The 15,539-nt window shown below is 47.2% G+C and overlaps 4 protein-coding genes and 1 non-coding gene across 5 annotated transcripts; 3 read left to right on the top strand and 2 right to left on the bottom strand.

The window, feature by feature from the left end:
• Positions 1-101: 101 nt before the first annotated feature.
• F4817DRAFT_332412 (polyadenylate binding protein) lies at positions 102-3,779 on the bottom strand. The gene is made up of 3 exons (XM_049302644.1): positions 3,262-3,779; positions 875-3,103; positions 102-827 (listed from the first exon to the last, which is right to left on the bottom strand). Exons 2-3 carry the CDS (start codon positions 3,082-3,084, stop codon positions 695-697), a joined length of 2,343 nt encoding a protein of 780 aa, XP_049160695.1. The 5' UTR covers positions 3,085-3,103; positions 3,262-3,779; the 3' UTR covers positions 102-694.
• A 1,720-nt stretch (positions 3,780-5,499) lies between these two features.
• F4817DRAFT_48838 (uncharacterized protein) lies at positions 5,500-9,516 on the top strand. Its single transcript, XM_049307543.1, has 4 exons — positions 5,500-6,181; positions 6,238-6,446; positions 6,536-7,007; positions 7,060-9,516. Exons 1-4 carry the CDS (start codon positions 5,700-5,702, stop codon positions 9,404-9,406), a joined length of 3,510 nt encoding a protein of 1,169 aa, XP_049160694.1. The 5' UTR covers positions 5,500-5,699; the 3' UTR covers positions 9,407-9,516.
• A 390-nt stretch (positions 9,517-9,906) lies between these two features.
• F4817DRAFT_332408 (sarcosine oxidase) lies at positions 9,907-12,297 on the top strand. Its single transcript, XM_049302643.1, has 4 exons — positions 9,907-10,896; positions 10,985-11,237; positions 11,340-11,527; positions 11,657-12,297. The coding sequence occupies exons 1-4, from the start codon at positions 10,101-10,103 to the stop codon at positions 11,722-11,724; spliced, it is 1,305 nt and encodes a 434-aa protein (XP_049160693.1). The 5' UTR covers positions 9,907-10,100; the 3' UTR covers positions 11,725-12,297.
• On the top strand, positions 11,968-12,039 carry F4817DRAFT_t60. The gene has a single exon. It is a non-coding gene; the product is annotated as a tRNA-Gln (tRNA).
• A 142-nt stretch (positions 12,298-12,439) lies between the features above and the next one.
• Positions 12,440-14,225, bottom strand: F4817DRAFT_48812 (MFS general substrate transporter). Its single transcript, XM_049307542.1, has 2 exons — positions 12,812-14,225; positions 12,440-12,762 (listed from the first exon to the last, which is right to left on the bottom strand). The coding sequence occupies exons 1-2, from the start codon at positions 14,090-14,092 to the stop codon at positions 12,598-12,600; spliced, it is 1,446 nt and encodes a 481-aa protein (XP_049160692.1). The 5' UTR covers positions 14,093-14,225; the 3' UTR covers positions 12,440-12,597.
• Between the last annotated feature and the right edge of the window lie 1,314 nt (positions 14,226-15,539).

Here is a 15,539-nt window from a genome sequence, read left to right as displayed (position 1 = left end):
GTTGGATAACCCCAACTGCATATGTGGTGTGATTAATACATACCTCCTCACATGGCTGTTCGCATAAGTCCACTGTGTTGCGGCGCAATTCGTATAATTACGTATCGTCAAGTTAAAAAAATCACCATGCAAGAAATCATTTTTGTTCATTACCAGAAGTTCCTATTTAGAATAACCTCTGCTTCATTCTGAGATGTCCCTTTCGGCAACCTTAGGGGAGGGGGTATTGTATCAGAATCATTGGTGCCGCCTGATTTCCGTTCGGTGCCAGGTCATCAATTACCATGAAGCTGACCGACTGTGACCACAAACGCCTGATGACCGAAACCCTAGCTTCCGGCCAGTGCTCTGAGCGAGGAGCAAATAGTCTATCAATACATGCAAATAGTACGAGAAGAATATCTCTCGAGCCGGACACTAGATGCAGCGGCACCTAGAGGGAGAGGAGATCCATTCCGACGTAAAAAGACATGATGGTCGTAGAGGGCATGAAGGATGAGATGCGAAAAAGAATGAAGAAAATCAATACCGTGTCGTCCGCGCCAGGACGCTAAACCATCAAAATCATAACTTTTCCGAATCCCGTCGTGAAAAAAGAATCCACGCTCTAAATCATCCGGGTATTACGAGGAATCCATACCGGTGGAATAGTACGTCGAAGAAACCTTCGGGGTGTGGACATCTGCGTATTTGCTTATGCCTTTTCCTCGGCCTTTTCCTCGTTCTTTCCAGCTTCGCCATCGGTAGCGCCTTGAGTCTTGACATATTCGTCGTAAACAGCCATAGCTTCCTCTACTTTGGCTCGGAGAGCGCCGTCATCCTCGATCCTGAAAGATATTAGAAACGTTGCATACCAAAGGGGTTTTCAACTTACAGATTAACTAGCTCAGCATTGTCCATCTCTAAAAGCATACCGGTGATCTTGCCTGCTAGATCGGGTTGGATAGCCTGGATCTTAGGGAAAATGAGTTCACCTAGCATCTGCTTCTGCTGCTGGGGGTTGTTAGACTGAGCCTGCAGCTGCGAATGAAGAAGCGAGGTCGGGGTAAGATCCTGCTGCTGCTGTTGTTGCTGCTGCTGCACGTTGGGAGCACCGCCAACTTGTTGGTTAGGGGCACCACGTCCACCCTGAGGAGGGAACTGACCACCCTGACCGTTCCGCTGGTTCTGCCCACCACGACCAGCAGGGCCACCCTGTCGAGCGTTGGGGGGGTAGCCAGGAATACCACCTGGTCCGCCCGGAATTCCCATGTTGCCCGGCATGCCTTGCATCGGTCCACGACCGGCCGGTACGCCTCGACCACCTCCAATTGTGGCCTGCTGCACCTGTGCCATTGCGGCTATGAATTGAGGAGTGCCGGGTTGGGCGTACGGAGCGCCAGGCGGGAATTGACCGGGAATATACATGTTGGGAGGCAACTGTGGGATAGGCCCGCCACGTCCACCTTGGGGACCTCCATAGGCATTAGGATTGAACTGGCCGGGACGGCCTCCCTGAGCACCGGGCATACCCATTCCGGGGAAAGGCAGGCCACGACCGCCCTGGGGAGGGAAACCTGGCTGCTGACCTGGAGGGTAGTAGACGGGGGGTTGCATGTACTGTTGGGGCATGCCAGCCGCCGCTGCAGCCTGCTGCATTCGGAGCTGGTTGCGAGCTTGGATACTAGCCTCAAGCTGGCTCTTCCGAACGTCCTTTCGCTGAGCTAGTGCTACGTATAGAGGCTTGTTGTTGATCATGCGCTGGTTCATATCACCCACAGCCTTCGTGGCGTCGTCAGGGTTAGCAAAGCACACAAATCCAAAACCCTTGCTCTTGCCAAGTTTCTTGTCCGACTTCTTCTCCTTCTTTTCACCTTCCTCCTTGGCCTCATCGACTTCCTCCTTTTGGTTCTCCTTATCCTTGCCTTCCTTGTCGTCATCAGAATCGGTGGCGCTGTCACGCATGACCTTTGCGGAGGTAATGGGGCCGAACTCCGAGAACATCTGGCGCAACTTGTCGTCGTCGATATCATCATCAAGATTCTTGATGTAAAGGTTCACGCCTTGATACTTGCTAGCTTTCTCCTGACGAGCAGCCTCGTAGGACTTACGTAGCTCCTCCTCGCGCTCGTGCTTCTTCTGAGCACGACCAACGTACAAGTCCTGGCCGTGGAAGTCGTTGCCGTTCAGGTCATCGACTGCCTTGGCTGCGCTTTCGTGAGTAGTGAAATTAACGAAGCCAAAGCCACGAGACTTTCCTTCATTGTCACGGGCCAACGAGGACGAAGTGACGTCCCCAAACCTCTCAAAGAGCTCTCGAAATTCATCATCGGTGACGTCAGGTTGAATGTTCTTGACGTAAACGTTGGTGAAGTTCGCCTTCATCTCCTCAAACTTGCTCTGACGATCCTTCTTGGGGATGTGATGGCCGACATAGACCTTCTTCTCGTTAAGCAGCATTCCATTAACGTGCTTGATAGCCTGGGCTGCAGCCTCGTCTGTCTCGTAATGCACAAATCCGTATCCCTTCGAGTTGCCATTCTCGTCCTGGGCGACTTTGCAGCTTAGAATGTTACCAAAAGCAGCAAAGGTGTCGTGAAGGGCCTTGTTATCGATAGCAGCGTCGAGGTTCTTGATAAAGATGTTACCCTGTCCGCTCTTGCGCAAGTTGGGGTCACGTTGAGACCACATAATGCGGCACGGGCGGCCCTTGATCTGGGTGTAGTTAAGCTCTTCAAGAGCTCGTTCGCCATCGGCAGTCGTGTTGTAGTTGACGTAGGCATATCCGAGGGAACGGCGAGTGACAGCGTCACGGCAAACGCGAATGGAGGCAACAGAACCTATCTGAGAGAAGAGCTCGAAAAGCATTGCTTCAGTGACCGAGGGGTCAAGCTCGCCAACGTAGAGGGAGGCAGATGCGGCGGGGTGAGGAGTCTGAGCGGAGCTGGGGGTAGCAGCAGCGGCATCACCCTCATCGCCGTGAGCGTCGGGAGCAACATTCGTGTTGATAGAGGCAGGCTTAGCATCACCGCCGTTGAGAGAGGTGTTACCAAGGTCGGCGGCAAGCTGGTCAACAGCGCCGGAGGTAGGAGCAGCAGCAGACATCGTGACGAAAATTAATTGACTAAAAATTCGCACAAGGAATGTTAGCGTAGTAATGATAAAATCAATAGAAATGTAGTGCGAATACTTCTTAATGCGCAGATAAAAGTCGCGTCAAAAGTCGGGTTTGATTATGATGTGTTTAAGTGAAGACGAGGGGAAAGGGGAGGGAAAACGTACCAAGCAATTAAAGAGCTGCAAGAATATTACGTTCTCGTAATCAAGGAATAATGGTTGCGAGAGAATGAAGACCAAGTCGGACAAAGGTTGTCGTCAAGACTTCAAAGGAAAGTGATGATAATCTAAAAGCCTAAACGTACTCGAGCTTCTAGCAGTCACTGTTTTTACCCTGTGGTAGGGAATGAATGAATAGGTTGTGAGTATTGACAATGGTGCCTATTCGAAGGGAGGACGAATGCGCGTCGATGGATGGGATGGAGTGGTAATTGAGGTGCTTAGCAGATGGTGGATTTTCTAGTTTTCCGAATTTTTTTGGTGTTTTTGACCTGAATGAATTTGGCGAGAACAGAAACGAAGTACGAACTAGGAAGCACGTACTTTATAACTGAATCTCTTTTTTTAATTTTTTCAAAGTTTGGGGTGACGAGCTGGCGATAAAGTTGTCAAGTCGTTGGGGAAAAGGAAGAAAGAAAGAAGGAGAGGGTCCGTTCGTCTTTTGAGATCTTGAAGATTTTTTGTGCCTCTCTGGTTGCGATCAACCACACAAAAAATTTCGACCATAAATAGTGGGTCTTCCACCAAGCTATTTTCAGCACTTAAGGTTCAATATCGCACCTACCAGCTGTATTTTTCAACCGTACCTTCCTAGGCGTAGTACTTTAGCCCCTCGGCAAATTTTGACTTTATGACAGCGTAACTTACATGAGAGGTACTTACCTAAAGTACAGACGAAATATGTTAAGCCAATCAGATTTAAGTAACGGTTAGTGGGTTATTTAAACAACTTCATGGTAAAGTACATTAAACCTTTTTCTAATAAACTCCCTTTATCTCTTTTATAAGTAGGTGATTATTGGCGTTTTGTTAACATTATAAGAAACGTTAACCTGTACACTTGCAGTCTTAAATATTTCGAGAACTATAACATACGGACATGTAGGTAGTTAACTTTGGTGATTCCATAGTCTTTATTGCAAGTTACTTGACCTTATATTGGGGCTTGCAAACCACTGGCTGCAATAATTCTCGAAAGGGTATAGTCGCCTAGTGTCACAAACGCTCGAGGGGGAGAAATTGATGTCGTGGAACTGTAGATAGACTGAGCCCAAGACTAAAAAAGTCACAAATACATTAGGTACCTATACATGTACTGCCTCAACATTACATGCTTATGACTGCGTCCATCTTCGAGGCGTTACTCCGTAGCTGAATCTTGCTACTTAAAAGTAGGTACCTAAATGTATGTAATGTCGAATTGGTGGCAATAAGCTGGTAGATGTCTTCTTACATACGTGTATGTACGCCACATAAGTAAACTAGTTATCTAACTTAGGTAGTTAGTTAAACGTTAGGTTTGCTAAGCAGGATAGAATAGACATAATATTTACATGCATATAGGGCTCAGTGTTGGAATTACATGTGTTAAGTATTAGTGTAATATCTTCCTAAGATAATATACTCACTACCTATCACCTGCTTTCATTAGGTAGTGTATTACATACCTAGGTTAGAAGGTACCTAATATATTTTGTATACTCCTGAGTATAGAGTCAGTAAAAGCCATGTTAAGCATTGAACATCAAATATTAGCATATTTCAATGTTTCCAAACTCCATGTTGTAATAGGTCAGATATCTACAGATGTCAGCGCTGACAGAAGTTCATGAAACAAAAAGAATGGAAGGGTTGGAAGGGTTTATAGGTACCCCCACTTGTAGGTGGATATGTTACCGGGCCTATCTTATCAGCTTGTGGAGGGATACCAACTATGTACCTTACCAGGGATCACCCCGCCTGCTTAAATCGACCCATAGGTGGACGCAAATGTACTAAAAGTGGGTGCTGCCCGGCGAGGGTAACAATAGGTACCGGCCTGTGACGTGCGTTGCTGGCGCTGGGAATCACCTAAAGCTCACCAGCGTTTGGAAGACAACAGAACGGAAACTCAATTCTATGCATCACCAAACGGCTGACCGATCAAATCAACATCCGGTACAACATACCGGTTCGGCATACCGATACCTACATCCTACCTAACCTTATTAAGCTGTTGAAGTGCATATCCATCTTGCATCTTTTTCATCCCACGATCTACGCAAATGCGCATACTGATTTTGCGCATATTCGGACGCCGGCACAACTTACGCAGGCCATCTCGCTTACATTGTTTCCGTTAATTTTTCTCTCTTGCTATCTAGGAATCTGAACAGTTAACTACAGTTGTCCTAACTTAGCTATTACGACAAACACGACAAACCAACCCCTAAACTCCCACGACAGCCACCATAGTCACGATAGCCAAGCCATGTCGATTCACGCAACTTAGTAGATAGAGCACCATCTACTATATTTCTCTCTACTTCTCCTGGCCTGTTTTACGAAGAAAAGATAAAACCCAAGCTTCATTCAGACGTCTAGGCAGCTCCTGCACATTCATCATGTTCCCAACATTTACCGGCACTTCCAGGCGACCGCGAAACGTCAACTTGAGCGGTCAGCGGAATACAAACCCTTGGGCTGCACCGAGCTGGTCGCCTTCTGGCTCTGGCGCCTCCAAAACAGTAGCACAAGCACAGGTCGAACGTGAAAGGAGACAGAGAGATCGTGACGAGTTGAATGCTGCTAAGAGATTGCAAAGGGTATGGAGAGGCTATAAAGACCGACAAAGCTTTAAACAAACATGTCGAGAAGAGTTTGATGCTCTATACAACCAACCTCTGAATCATGACATTCCAACCAGAGTGATCAGTGCCCTGCCCCTTATCCATATCCTATTCGATCCAGTACGAGCAGACGATCAGAAACGTTTAGATCTACTAGTTCAGGATTTGACTAGCCTGAACTCCGCTTCAAATTTGGATCTCTTCAGTCCTAATTCTTGGGATAGATTAGCAGTTCTCATCGTAAGAGCTCTAGAAGGGTATGTGCATGCTCAAACCATGGCTATATATTACTCACTTACACTTCGCGATATAGCCGACCAGCTAGTTCATCGTTAGATCTTCTCCAGATTCTGGTTCTTATTGTCAGAAAAAGACCACATTCTATTACTCCCATCCTACACCGATATTATAAGCTCATCTCCACGTACTCTCAGCGTAGCGGCCAGGAGGACTCCAACTCGACGGTAGAACTGGATATCGTTGCTAAAGCAGTTACGGCCCCTCTTATACCATCTACACAAGGTACGTAGGTAGACGGTCGAGCAAAGCTATATTCTTGATCTTAATTGTTTCGGTATATTCCATTCTTGGCGTAATCTGACTGCTATTAGGAGTATCCGTATTACCAGCCTACCAGGCATTTGCGTTCTCCTTCCTCACTTCATCAAATCTTCTATCCTTTCAACGGGACCCTACACGGATAGCAAGCTATGTAGATCTTCAACTTTTATCACAGAGTATCATAGATACTATCTCGGGGCGTGAGCATGTTGGTACCCTGTCAAAGAATGGTGCTCTCTGTCTCCTAGCCCACTTCATCGCTTTAAATAGGGCAGCTTCCTCCTCCTATGGGGTCAACTACCTTGAGGCCCTCTATCTCCAGCTATCCATCCTTGTGGATGATATTCGGGTACGATATGATCGGCACGATACCCGCAATGAGGCCGAAGGTGGTAATGGCGATACCTCCGAACATGACGATGATACCGAAGACTCTGCCCCATTATCTACTTGGGTGCTAAATCAACTAGACTTCCTCGTAGATGAAGACGGTATCTCAGATCTGCTGAGCAGATTTACTTCGTTCGTGGCCAAGATTTGAATTATGCGTGAGTCATATGCTAACGCAACTTAGGACCGCAGTATCTCCTGATCGCCTTTCCGAAGATGCGAGTCTTCTTGCTGGCTATACATTAGTCTTGCTTAGATGTTTTCCGAGCCATAGCGATGACATAAAAATGCGACTCTTCCAGGGCGACATCTCCACAGTCAGCTCGGCTACTCCCATATCAACGCCTTCAGTTAAGTATTTCTGGCAGGCAGCCTCGAATACAAGCATATTTAAGATTATTACACAGCCTAGGACTCAGCAGCAGTCTGCAGCAATCGTTACGCTTCTCCAGCCAGACCATGTGCGTGATAGAGAATGGAGGACTATATTGCTATTTCTAGAATTATATAACTTCCTTCTCCGGGTCACCGATGACGAAGACTTTCTACCCCCCGGAAATCAGATATTATCGCACCAGAGTCCCGCAACCTCGAGAATACGTTCAAGCGGTCTCAGTCTGGATGAGCTGAAGCAACTTATCAATTTCCTCAAGAGCCTCTCCTTTCCACTCTATTATAACCTAGCCGACATTATGCCGTCTACCGCAAGGCCGACTCGACTAAATAGTCTCATGGGCATTAGTTCTGGCAAATCGACTGCGCAAGAGGAAGAGCCCAAGGATACCCAATCCTCATTTGCCGGTATTATTGGGATGGATGTTTTGAGTCTGAGAGCTGCATCTACGACAACCATGCGTTCGTTATACGAAAGAGATTCTCGCCGGCGTTTTCTTCCTTCAGACTTCTGGTTGATGACCTCAAAATTCGACATGGACGGGTTTATATCGGCTGTCGTTTTAGAAGAACAGCAAAAAGACCAGATGGCTGAAGATGATGACGACTCGGACGACTCTGACGAAGATGCGCTTGATACCTTTCACACATTTACAGGACAGCGCCTTTCGCGAGCAGCACAGCTTGAGAGGCGCCGTCGATTACGAAGGGTCCAACGAGAGCAACTGCTGGCCCAGGTTGGACCCAAGCTCGAAATTCTTCGCAACATGCCATTCGTTATCCCGTTTGAAGTTAGGGTTCAAATATTTCGCCAATTCGTATATCTTGATAAGTCGAAGCGCAGGGGTGGTCATGTTGACCCCGATCGGTGGCGTTTGTCAGTAATCTCAGGAGAAGGCGGGTTCAATGGTCCTTCTGCTAGAGGCAGGGACATTCTCGGCCGCCACTCGGCTAGGGTTAAGCGTGGGCAGGTGTTTGATGACGCATACGAGCAATTCTACGCTCTCGGCGATGGATTAAAGGAACCTATCCAAATAACATTTGTTGACCAGTTTGATCAGGCCGAAGCTGGTATTGACGGCGGCGGTGTTACAAAGGAGTTCTTGATTAGCATCACCGACGAGGCCTTCAACCCCGGTTCCGGCCGTGGCCTCTTCGCTACTAACAGTCAAAATCTGTTGTACCCGAATCCGAGTACATTTGACAATCATGCACAGCTCCTTCGTAGTCATGGGTATACAGAAAGTGATGTGAGGTGGAAGGAGGCCATGGTCAATCTCGCTAGACGTTATGAATTCCTCGGTCGGGTGGTTGGAAAATGCATGTACGAAGGCATCCTTATCGACAAAGCTTTTGCTGGCTTCTTTCTTCTTAAGTGGTCAGCATCAGGGCAGGGTTCACTCAATGATTACCGTGCCAACCTAAACGATCTACGAGATCTAGATCCAGAGCTGTATCAAGGGCTTATCAGTCTCAAAAACTTTTCCGGCCAGGTGGTCGACCTTGCACTAGACTTTACCATTACGGATCAAGTCACAACAATCGATGGTAACACACTCACCATTACGCGTCCGCTCTGCAAAAATGGCGAGAATATTCCCGTCACAAACACGAACCGCCCTCTCTACATATCTTACGTTGTAAACCACCGGCTCGTAGCGCAACCCTATCGACAAACTAGAGCTTTCCTTAAGGGCCTAGGATCTATCATCAACCCCTCGTGGTTGTCCATGTTCAATCAATCAGAACTTCAACGACTTGTTGGCGGAGACAGCTCAGAGATTGATGTCGAAGATCTTCGACGTAATACTCAGTACTCTGGTCTCTACGCAGTAGGTGACGATGGGATGGAACACCCGACCGTACAGATGTTCTGGCAGGTAATGCGCGAGTTTCAGGATTCCCAGCGACGCGAGGTGCTCAAGTACGTCACATCGACGCCAAGAGCACCATTACTAGGTTTCTCTCAACTAAGTCCCCATTTTAGCATTAGAGATGGTGGCACTGATGAGGAGAGATTGCCTAGTACGAGCACCTGCGTCAATCTCCTAAAGTTACCGCGGTATAGTTCAAAGGAGACTCTAAGAAGAAAACTGCTCTACGCTATCCAGTCTGGAGCTGGTTTTGATTTGAGCTAATCAAATATTAGGACTGGTGAAGTCAACGGCCTCACGGCGCTTGAGGAAGATGGAATGTTTGGCATGGTACTCTTTGCAGAAATGTTAGCTCAATGAACGGAATAGCTCGATACAAAATAAATAAAAACCTAAATATACATGTCTAAGCTAGCTTTCGAGTAACAATGCCTCTTTTAGGATATTGAATCAGTTCTTGTATGGTGTAAAGCTTCCTAGGGAATGTTATCCGATCCTTTTCATATAATCCCATCAAATTCGCGTCTCCGTAGTGCCAGTATGATCAGTCTACCGCCCTATACCACATCAATAATACACCTACGTAAAACGATGGTGTGTCACCACAGCACACAAGACGGCGGATGGACCGTATAGCAAGAGTATGAGCTGTCGAATAAGAGTTATCTCCAAATGCATGCAAATAGAGGAGCATTGAACATGGTGTAGACCCCGCTTCTTGATACCCCCCTTTAGTTGATATGGAGGAAGCTTGTCTCTATTCACTTCTTATACTTTCAAGTTCGACTATAGATATAATTTAGAGAAAACATATCGCCAGTGCTACTAAAATTCACCTCCTTATCCTTAACCCTTGCCAATCTTGTTTTCTTTGCAACCTAGGCTCTATAGTGATATTGAGTAGAATAAGCACACCTTCTTTTCAAATCAATCCAACCAAGGTTAGTCGCGATTTATTATGGCAACCATAATCATCGGCGCCGGATGTTTCGGGGCATCGACGGCAAAATTCCTAAAAGAGGCGGACCCTGGCACCGACGTGATCTTACTCGACCAGGCGCCGTTCCCGGACCCGGCTGCGGCTGCGCACGATTTAAACAAGATCATAAGGGTCGAATATGGTGACCCGATGTACATGAAGCTGGCACTCGAGGCCAAGGAGGCGTGGTCCCGGGCAGATCCCATCGTCACGCCCTTCTTCCATCAGACAGGAGCGCTTTGGTCTATCACAGCTGCCAGGACACAGACGCTCGTGGATAACTACGAGGCCATACTAGGCCCCGGAAAGGCACCGCTTGAAATCCTTAGCTTGGATGAGACGCGTGCTCGCTTCCCGCTCCTCGGGAGCTGCCGCTTCGAGGGCGGGGCTGAGCAGTGTATACTTAGTCCGGAAGCCGGGTGGGCCGACGCGGCTGGGGCATTACAAGCCGTTATTAAAGCTGCTGTTAATAGTGGTGTCCGGTACGTAGTCGGCACGGCAGCGAAGCTAGAGTTCGATCAGGATGGCACATGCATTGGTGTCTCGACGACGGATGGAAAGACATTCCCCGCGCAACGTATCATCTTGTCCTCGGGCGCTTATACGCCATGGCTCCTCGCAGAGAGTGCCCCGGAAAACCTGGACCTCCACGCCGGAAACCGGATGAAAGCAGCAGCCGTATTGATGTGCTTGTTCAAAGTCCCGCGCGGCGACACCGGATTAGACATGTTTAAAGACGCACCAGTTCTTGTTCACCCCTACGGAGACTTTCCCGGTGTGTCGCTCTCAATAACAAGGATCCCAAAGCGTTCATATCTAGATCTATAAGACTACATGTTATTATGCTAACTATAGTTACTTAGCTGAGTGTATACCACCTGGAAGTTTCGGTGGCCCCGATTTGGCGAAGTGTACGCACGAGTTCCCGTACACTCGCAATGCCTATGATGAGGCGTCGAAGCAGGAGATCTCAGTTCCGCCGCTCTCAAAAAGCGACCGCATGACGTGGACAAGAGACCTCCCAGACGCGCTGAAGGCGAACTCGGCAAATGTCCGAAATATGTTCTTCGGGAACTCGGTGCAGGGTATGACTCCTGAGTCGTATCGACTTTGCTGGTAGGCCCTAGCTTCCCTCCCTTATAATTTCTACTCCCCGAGGCTTCTTGGAAATTTATGGAAAGGGGATTTAGTTGGACTAATATTTACGTGTCGATATAGGGACATCGCTACGCCAGACGAAGATTGGATTATTTCACCACATCCGGCGTCAAAGAACCTGTATATTGCAGCGGGTGGTTCTTTTCATGGCTACAAATTCCTGCCTGTTATTGGGAAGTATGTAGTTCAAATGCTTCGTGGAGAGCTGTCTGAGGAACATGCTCGACGGTGGGCCTGGGATCGAGATTGTAAGTATGATTTTTATATTACCCTTGTTTCCAGCCTTCTTAAGACTCGGGTGAATGAAAAGTAGTAGCAGTAATATTTTTATTTTCGTGGATTGCCATATAATAATATGCTAACTCTATGTCTCTCAGTCATTCCAATCGTGACACCATATACCCCTCGTGGTGATTTAGGAGATGTACCTGGTTATTACGAGTAACGCTACCAAGCATATGTGAGAACATGATAATATAACTGGCCCCGAGCCCAGGCCGACGGGGATGTTCAAACACATACGAAAAACAATAAAAGTTTCAACATGTCTACCTGTTACAGCTCGGAGCAATGATATGGATGTGTTAGGCGTCTTTCCTGGTTCGAAGCTTTAGTAACAGTGACTACCTATGCTTTTGACTAAAATAATAAAGGAAATACCACGATCCGTCATCCATCAAGTAAAGCAGCTCCTATAGTCTAGTGGTTAGGACGTCGGATTCTGATTCCGAAAACATTGGTTCAATTCCAGTTAGGAGCTTCCAAATGACCCAAGGTCAAATTTTTTCTCTTTGACCCGCTTGGATAAAAAGGAAAAAAAACTTTTTGTGTCCAATCTCATATTGAGGGCATCGTGGTCTAAGTGGAGTTGGCTTATGCTAGCTTCGGATTACCAAACTGTGATGGCCCACCAGAATATGATCAATATACCGAAGCAAAGTGGGTATTGCATTAATAATTAGCCCAATTCTATGGCTTCTATTTTGAACTAGTCTTTCTATTATGTGATAGGTTGGGGTTGGATTTCTTCTTAGATAATATTACTATGGTGTTCTTATAGGTTCTTCACCCCTTTTCTCAGGACACATCGTATTATATAATACAGGAAACAATAATGAATACCCTATGATAGGTCTAGATTAATCGGGCATTTTAGTGGTAGAATATTTACGGGTTTATTATCACAATATTTATGAACGTTAGGAACGCTACGTAGGCCGTAGCGATCTGATGAATTGGGTATGCTCTCTGAAGGTCAAATTATCTCCATCTATAATTCTTATGACCTATATATAACGATTTCTTATTATAATCTTCTTTAAATGGTGTATCTAAAATCAGTATGACCGTCTATAATTTTTTTACCTTCATCTGCACGCTTATTTTCCCATTTTAAGAGAACTATGGAGATACAGGCGGCGACAACAGCAGCGACGCAAATGGACATCACAGCTATTATACCAGGTATATAATCAGGAGCATCCTGTCTTTAGGTCAACATATGCCTATAAATTTAGGGAGTTTCTACGAACCTGTTGGCGAAAAACTAGGGACGAATAAATACCGCCAAGACCACTAAGAGTGATCAAGACAGCCGTGGCACAGGCGCGTTTAGCATCACCACGCAGATTGTTTGCCTGCCAGGCAAGGGTAGTGACCACGAGTCCATTTACTCCGGCTTCGCCTAGGAAAGTCCCGATATACCTCGGGACGGGCTGCTTGAGGAAACCCGTCATGCACAAGCCGACGATTGCGACGAGACCCTGGGCGATAACAAATGGTCCTCGTAGACGCATCTTATCAGCAAGCCATGATACAAACATGCCCTCCACGACGGAAAATAGAGCTGGCGGGGCCGACAAGACGAATGCGAGCTCTTGGGAATATCCCATCCCATTGCGTAGGATAAGAGGTAGGAAAAATAGGAAGGCATAGACGCCCACGGCACCGGCCGAGTACATCAATGAGAACGACCAGACTTTCCAGTCGGTTATCGTCTCGACGAAAATAGCCCAGGTGACCTTCTGATGCTCTTCAGACCCGCGATCTTCCGCAAGACGGGCCTTTACGAAAGCGGCCTCTTCTACGGTGAGAAATTTATTACGGTGCGAGTCCGGGAAATCGACGATGATGAACCAGGCAATAATAGCTGCGACACAAGTAATGATACCCTCAATAATGTAGATCCACCTCCAGCCCTTGTAAGTGGTATTTGTCTTCGAGATTTGTATGAGGCCGAGGGCAAAAATATTCGCAAACGCAGATAGTGCGGACCCCGTCATGAAAAACGTCGCCAGCCGCTTCTGGACCTCGTATCGCCTGTACCAGGAGGAAATCAGGTAGACGCATCCAGGGTAGAAGCCAGCTTCGAATACGCCGAGGAAGGATCTCAGCACGGCCAATGCGACCCAGTTGTTGAGAAACCCGATGCCCATCGACACTAGGCCCCAGGCGAAGACGATTAGTGAAAGCCAGTTGGCGGCGCCCACGCGGTGGATTATCATGTTGCTCGGCAGCTCGAAGAGCATGTATCCGATGAAGAAGACGAGGAGCGCGACGGAGGCGCGGTTCCCGACGTTAAGACCGACGTCTTCGTCAAGACCCGAGATGCGCGCCACGGAGATGTTGCTCCTGTCTACCATGGCGATGGTGTACAGCGCGCCGAGAATAGGTATCAGCCGGATATCGATCTTACGGAGGACTCTCTTCTCGAATTTCGAGTCGTGGGCAACCCCATCCGGGGAACACGGCGAGATAGGGTGCTCATTATCGCACTTCTCGTGCAGCGAGACGGAGGCTTCCTTTTCCTCCATTATGGAAGAATTATAATAATGGTCACCGAGAAAGGAAATCTCCAAAAAGGAGAATCTTGGTTATTATACCCTGTCTTTTATTGTTGCTCCTCAGGTCCTTGTCAGTCGGGAACTTGGAGGAATGTGGAGGGACTGTGGGGTAAAAGCTGGGGTAAGGGGGGGTGCTGGGCAATACCTTGGTCACGGTCTTCCGGCGAGTGTCTGTTCTGGGTATACCGCAAGCGAGCTAGTATTCCACGATACCCAAGTAAGCTGTAATTCCGCGGCTAGGGAGGACGGTAACGCGTGTGGCCAGATGCTAACATCGACGCTATTAAGGAGGATGGTTTGTCTTTCACAACCGGGGTTATCGCATGCTTGTAAGTCATTATACTACCTAGGTATATTAATATTATCGATGGATGGACCAGCATTTTACTAGAGGAATAAGCGCCAATAAGCTACCGACGAAATAGGATATAATTGTGTCTAAGAAAAGGAACTGATCGAGCTGAGCGAACTGTATATCCATTGTCTCTTCACCTTTGTTAACTACCTAACGTGTGCTACATGCCAATGAACGAGATTTCGAATATTTAACAGGCAGTTATACCTTTGGACATTGTCTCAGTGGTTACTATGTCGCCTTATGACAAGTCTAGACTCCTTTTCTCTTCCTAAATCCATATCCAATCCGCCGAACAGCCTCGTTCGGAGGATGTCCAGAGCTTCTCAAATCCTAAATTCAGTAACTGTAGAACTTTTCCAAATAAAGTCTTTTTCAAGAGCGCCCATGTTATATTTCCGTAACATGATCATAGCTTTGATGACTTCGTCCGGCGCATCTGTCACAGCTGAATTTACTGTTCTGGGCAAGATTATGTGATCGTAGGGTTATCCGGGTGCCATCGGATCTCAAGGCCCGGTGGCTCTCTTTAAGGTGCCGTTGTGGGAAACGCATAGTCTGATAACTACGGAACTATCGCCAAAAGGCCATCGAGACCACGTTGTAGCCTTGGCTGGGCCAAAGCACTCGATTCCGTCGTTCGAAAGTACCTAAAGTAATACTCTGATGTATATCCTTGGCGTTAGCAATTCTAGCGTAGTCAACTGCTCGACATCTGGTAAAGCCTTCATAATTACAATGATCTAGGTTGAATGAACGTTAAGCTGGTATGCGATCCGATTGTTACAGATGGCATAGGTATCTACATATCTACTCTAGGTATCCAGTACTTGGTTTATACGTGTTTTGTGAGAGCCACATATGAGCCAATAGATCGGTGCCGCGGCCCTATTATCCTTGTGGTTACTGTGTCGAGAGCTAAACCCCTATTCGCTACTTACTAGGTGTGAAAAGACCCTAGATGACTCGTGCTACCTTGAAGTTGACTTTAATCTCCCCGTGAATATTAGTATAGTGCCGACCTGTGCTAGGATCTCCTGCTCAATCGCGTAAACGAGTTAT

Source organism: Daldinia loculata (assembly GCF_022478755.1).
Source record: "Daldinia loculata strain CBS 113971 unplaced genomic scaffold F4817scaffold_14, whole genome shotgun sequence".
Classification (NCBI taxonomy): domain Eukaryota; kingdom Fungi; phylum Ascomycota; class Sordariomycetes; order Xylariales; family Hypoxylaceae; genus Daldinia; species Daldinia loculata.
Note: the sequence above shows the minus strand (reverse complement) of the source record. Positions and strands in the feature narration are given on the sequence as shown.

Excerpts from the sequence above, each read along its gene's own strand:
- F4817DRAFT_332412 (XM_049302644.1), bottom strand. The coding sequence starts at position 3,084 with ATGTCTGCTGCTGCTCCTACCTCCGGCGCTGTTGACCAGCTTGCCGCC. Across the intron at positions 828-874 it reads AATGCTGAGCTAGTTAATCT|GATCGAGGATGACGGCGCTC; the intron begins GTAAGTTGAAAA and ends AATATCTTTCAG.
- F4817DRAFT_48838 (XM_049307543.1), top strand. The coding sequence starts at position 5,700 with ATGTTCCCAACATTTACCGGCACTTCCAGGCGACCGCGAAACGTCAAC. Across the intron at positions 6,182-6,237 it reads ATCGTAAGAGCTCTAGAAGG|CCGACCAGCTAGTTCATCGT; the intron begins GTATGTGCATGC and ends TTCGCGATATAG. Across the intron at positions 7,008-7,059 it reads CTGCTGAGCAGATTTACTTC|GACCGCAGTATCTCCTGATC; the intron begins GTTCGTGGCCAA and ends AACGCAACTTAG.
- F4817DRAFT_332408 (XM_049302643.1), top strand. The coding sequence starts at position 10,101 with ATGGCAACCATAATCATCGGCGCCGGATGTTTCGGGGCATCGACGGCA. Across the intron at positions 10,897-10,984 it reads CCCCTACGGAGACTTTCCCG|CTGAGTGTATACCACCTGGA; the intron begins GTGTGTCGCTCT and ends ATAGTTACTTAG. Across the intron at positions 11,238-11,339 it reads GAGTCGTATCGACTTTGCTG|GGACATCGCTACGCCAGACG; the intron begins GTAGGCCCTAGC and ends GTGTCGATATAG.
- F4817DRAFT_48812 (XM_049307542.1), bottom strand. The coding sequence starts at position 14,092 with ATGGAGGAAAAGGAAGCCTCCGTCTCGCTGCACGAGAAGTGCGATAAT. Across the intron at positions 12,763-12,811 it reads CCCTAGTTTTTCGCCAACAG|GATGCTCCTGATTATATACC; the intron begins GTTCGTAGAAAC and ends ACCTAAAGACAG.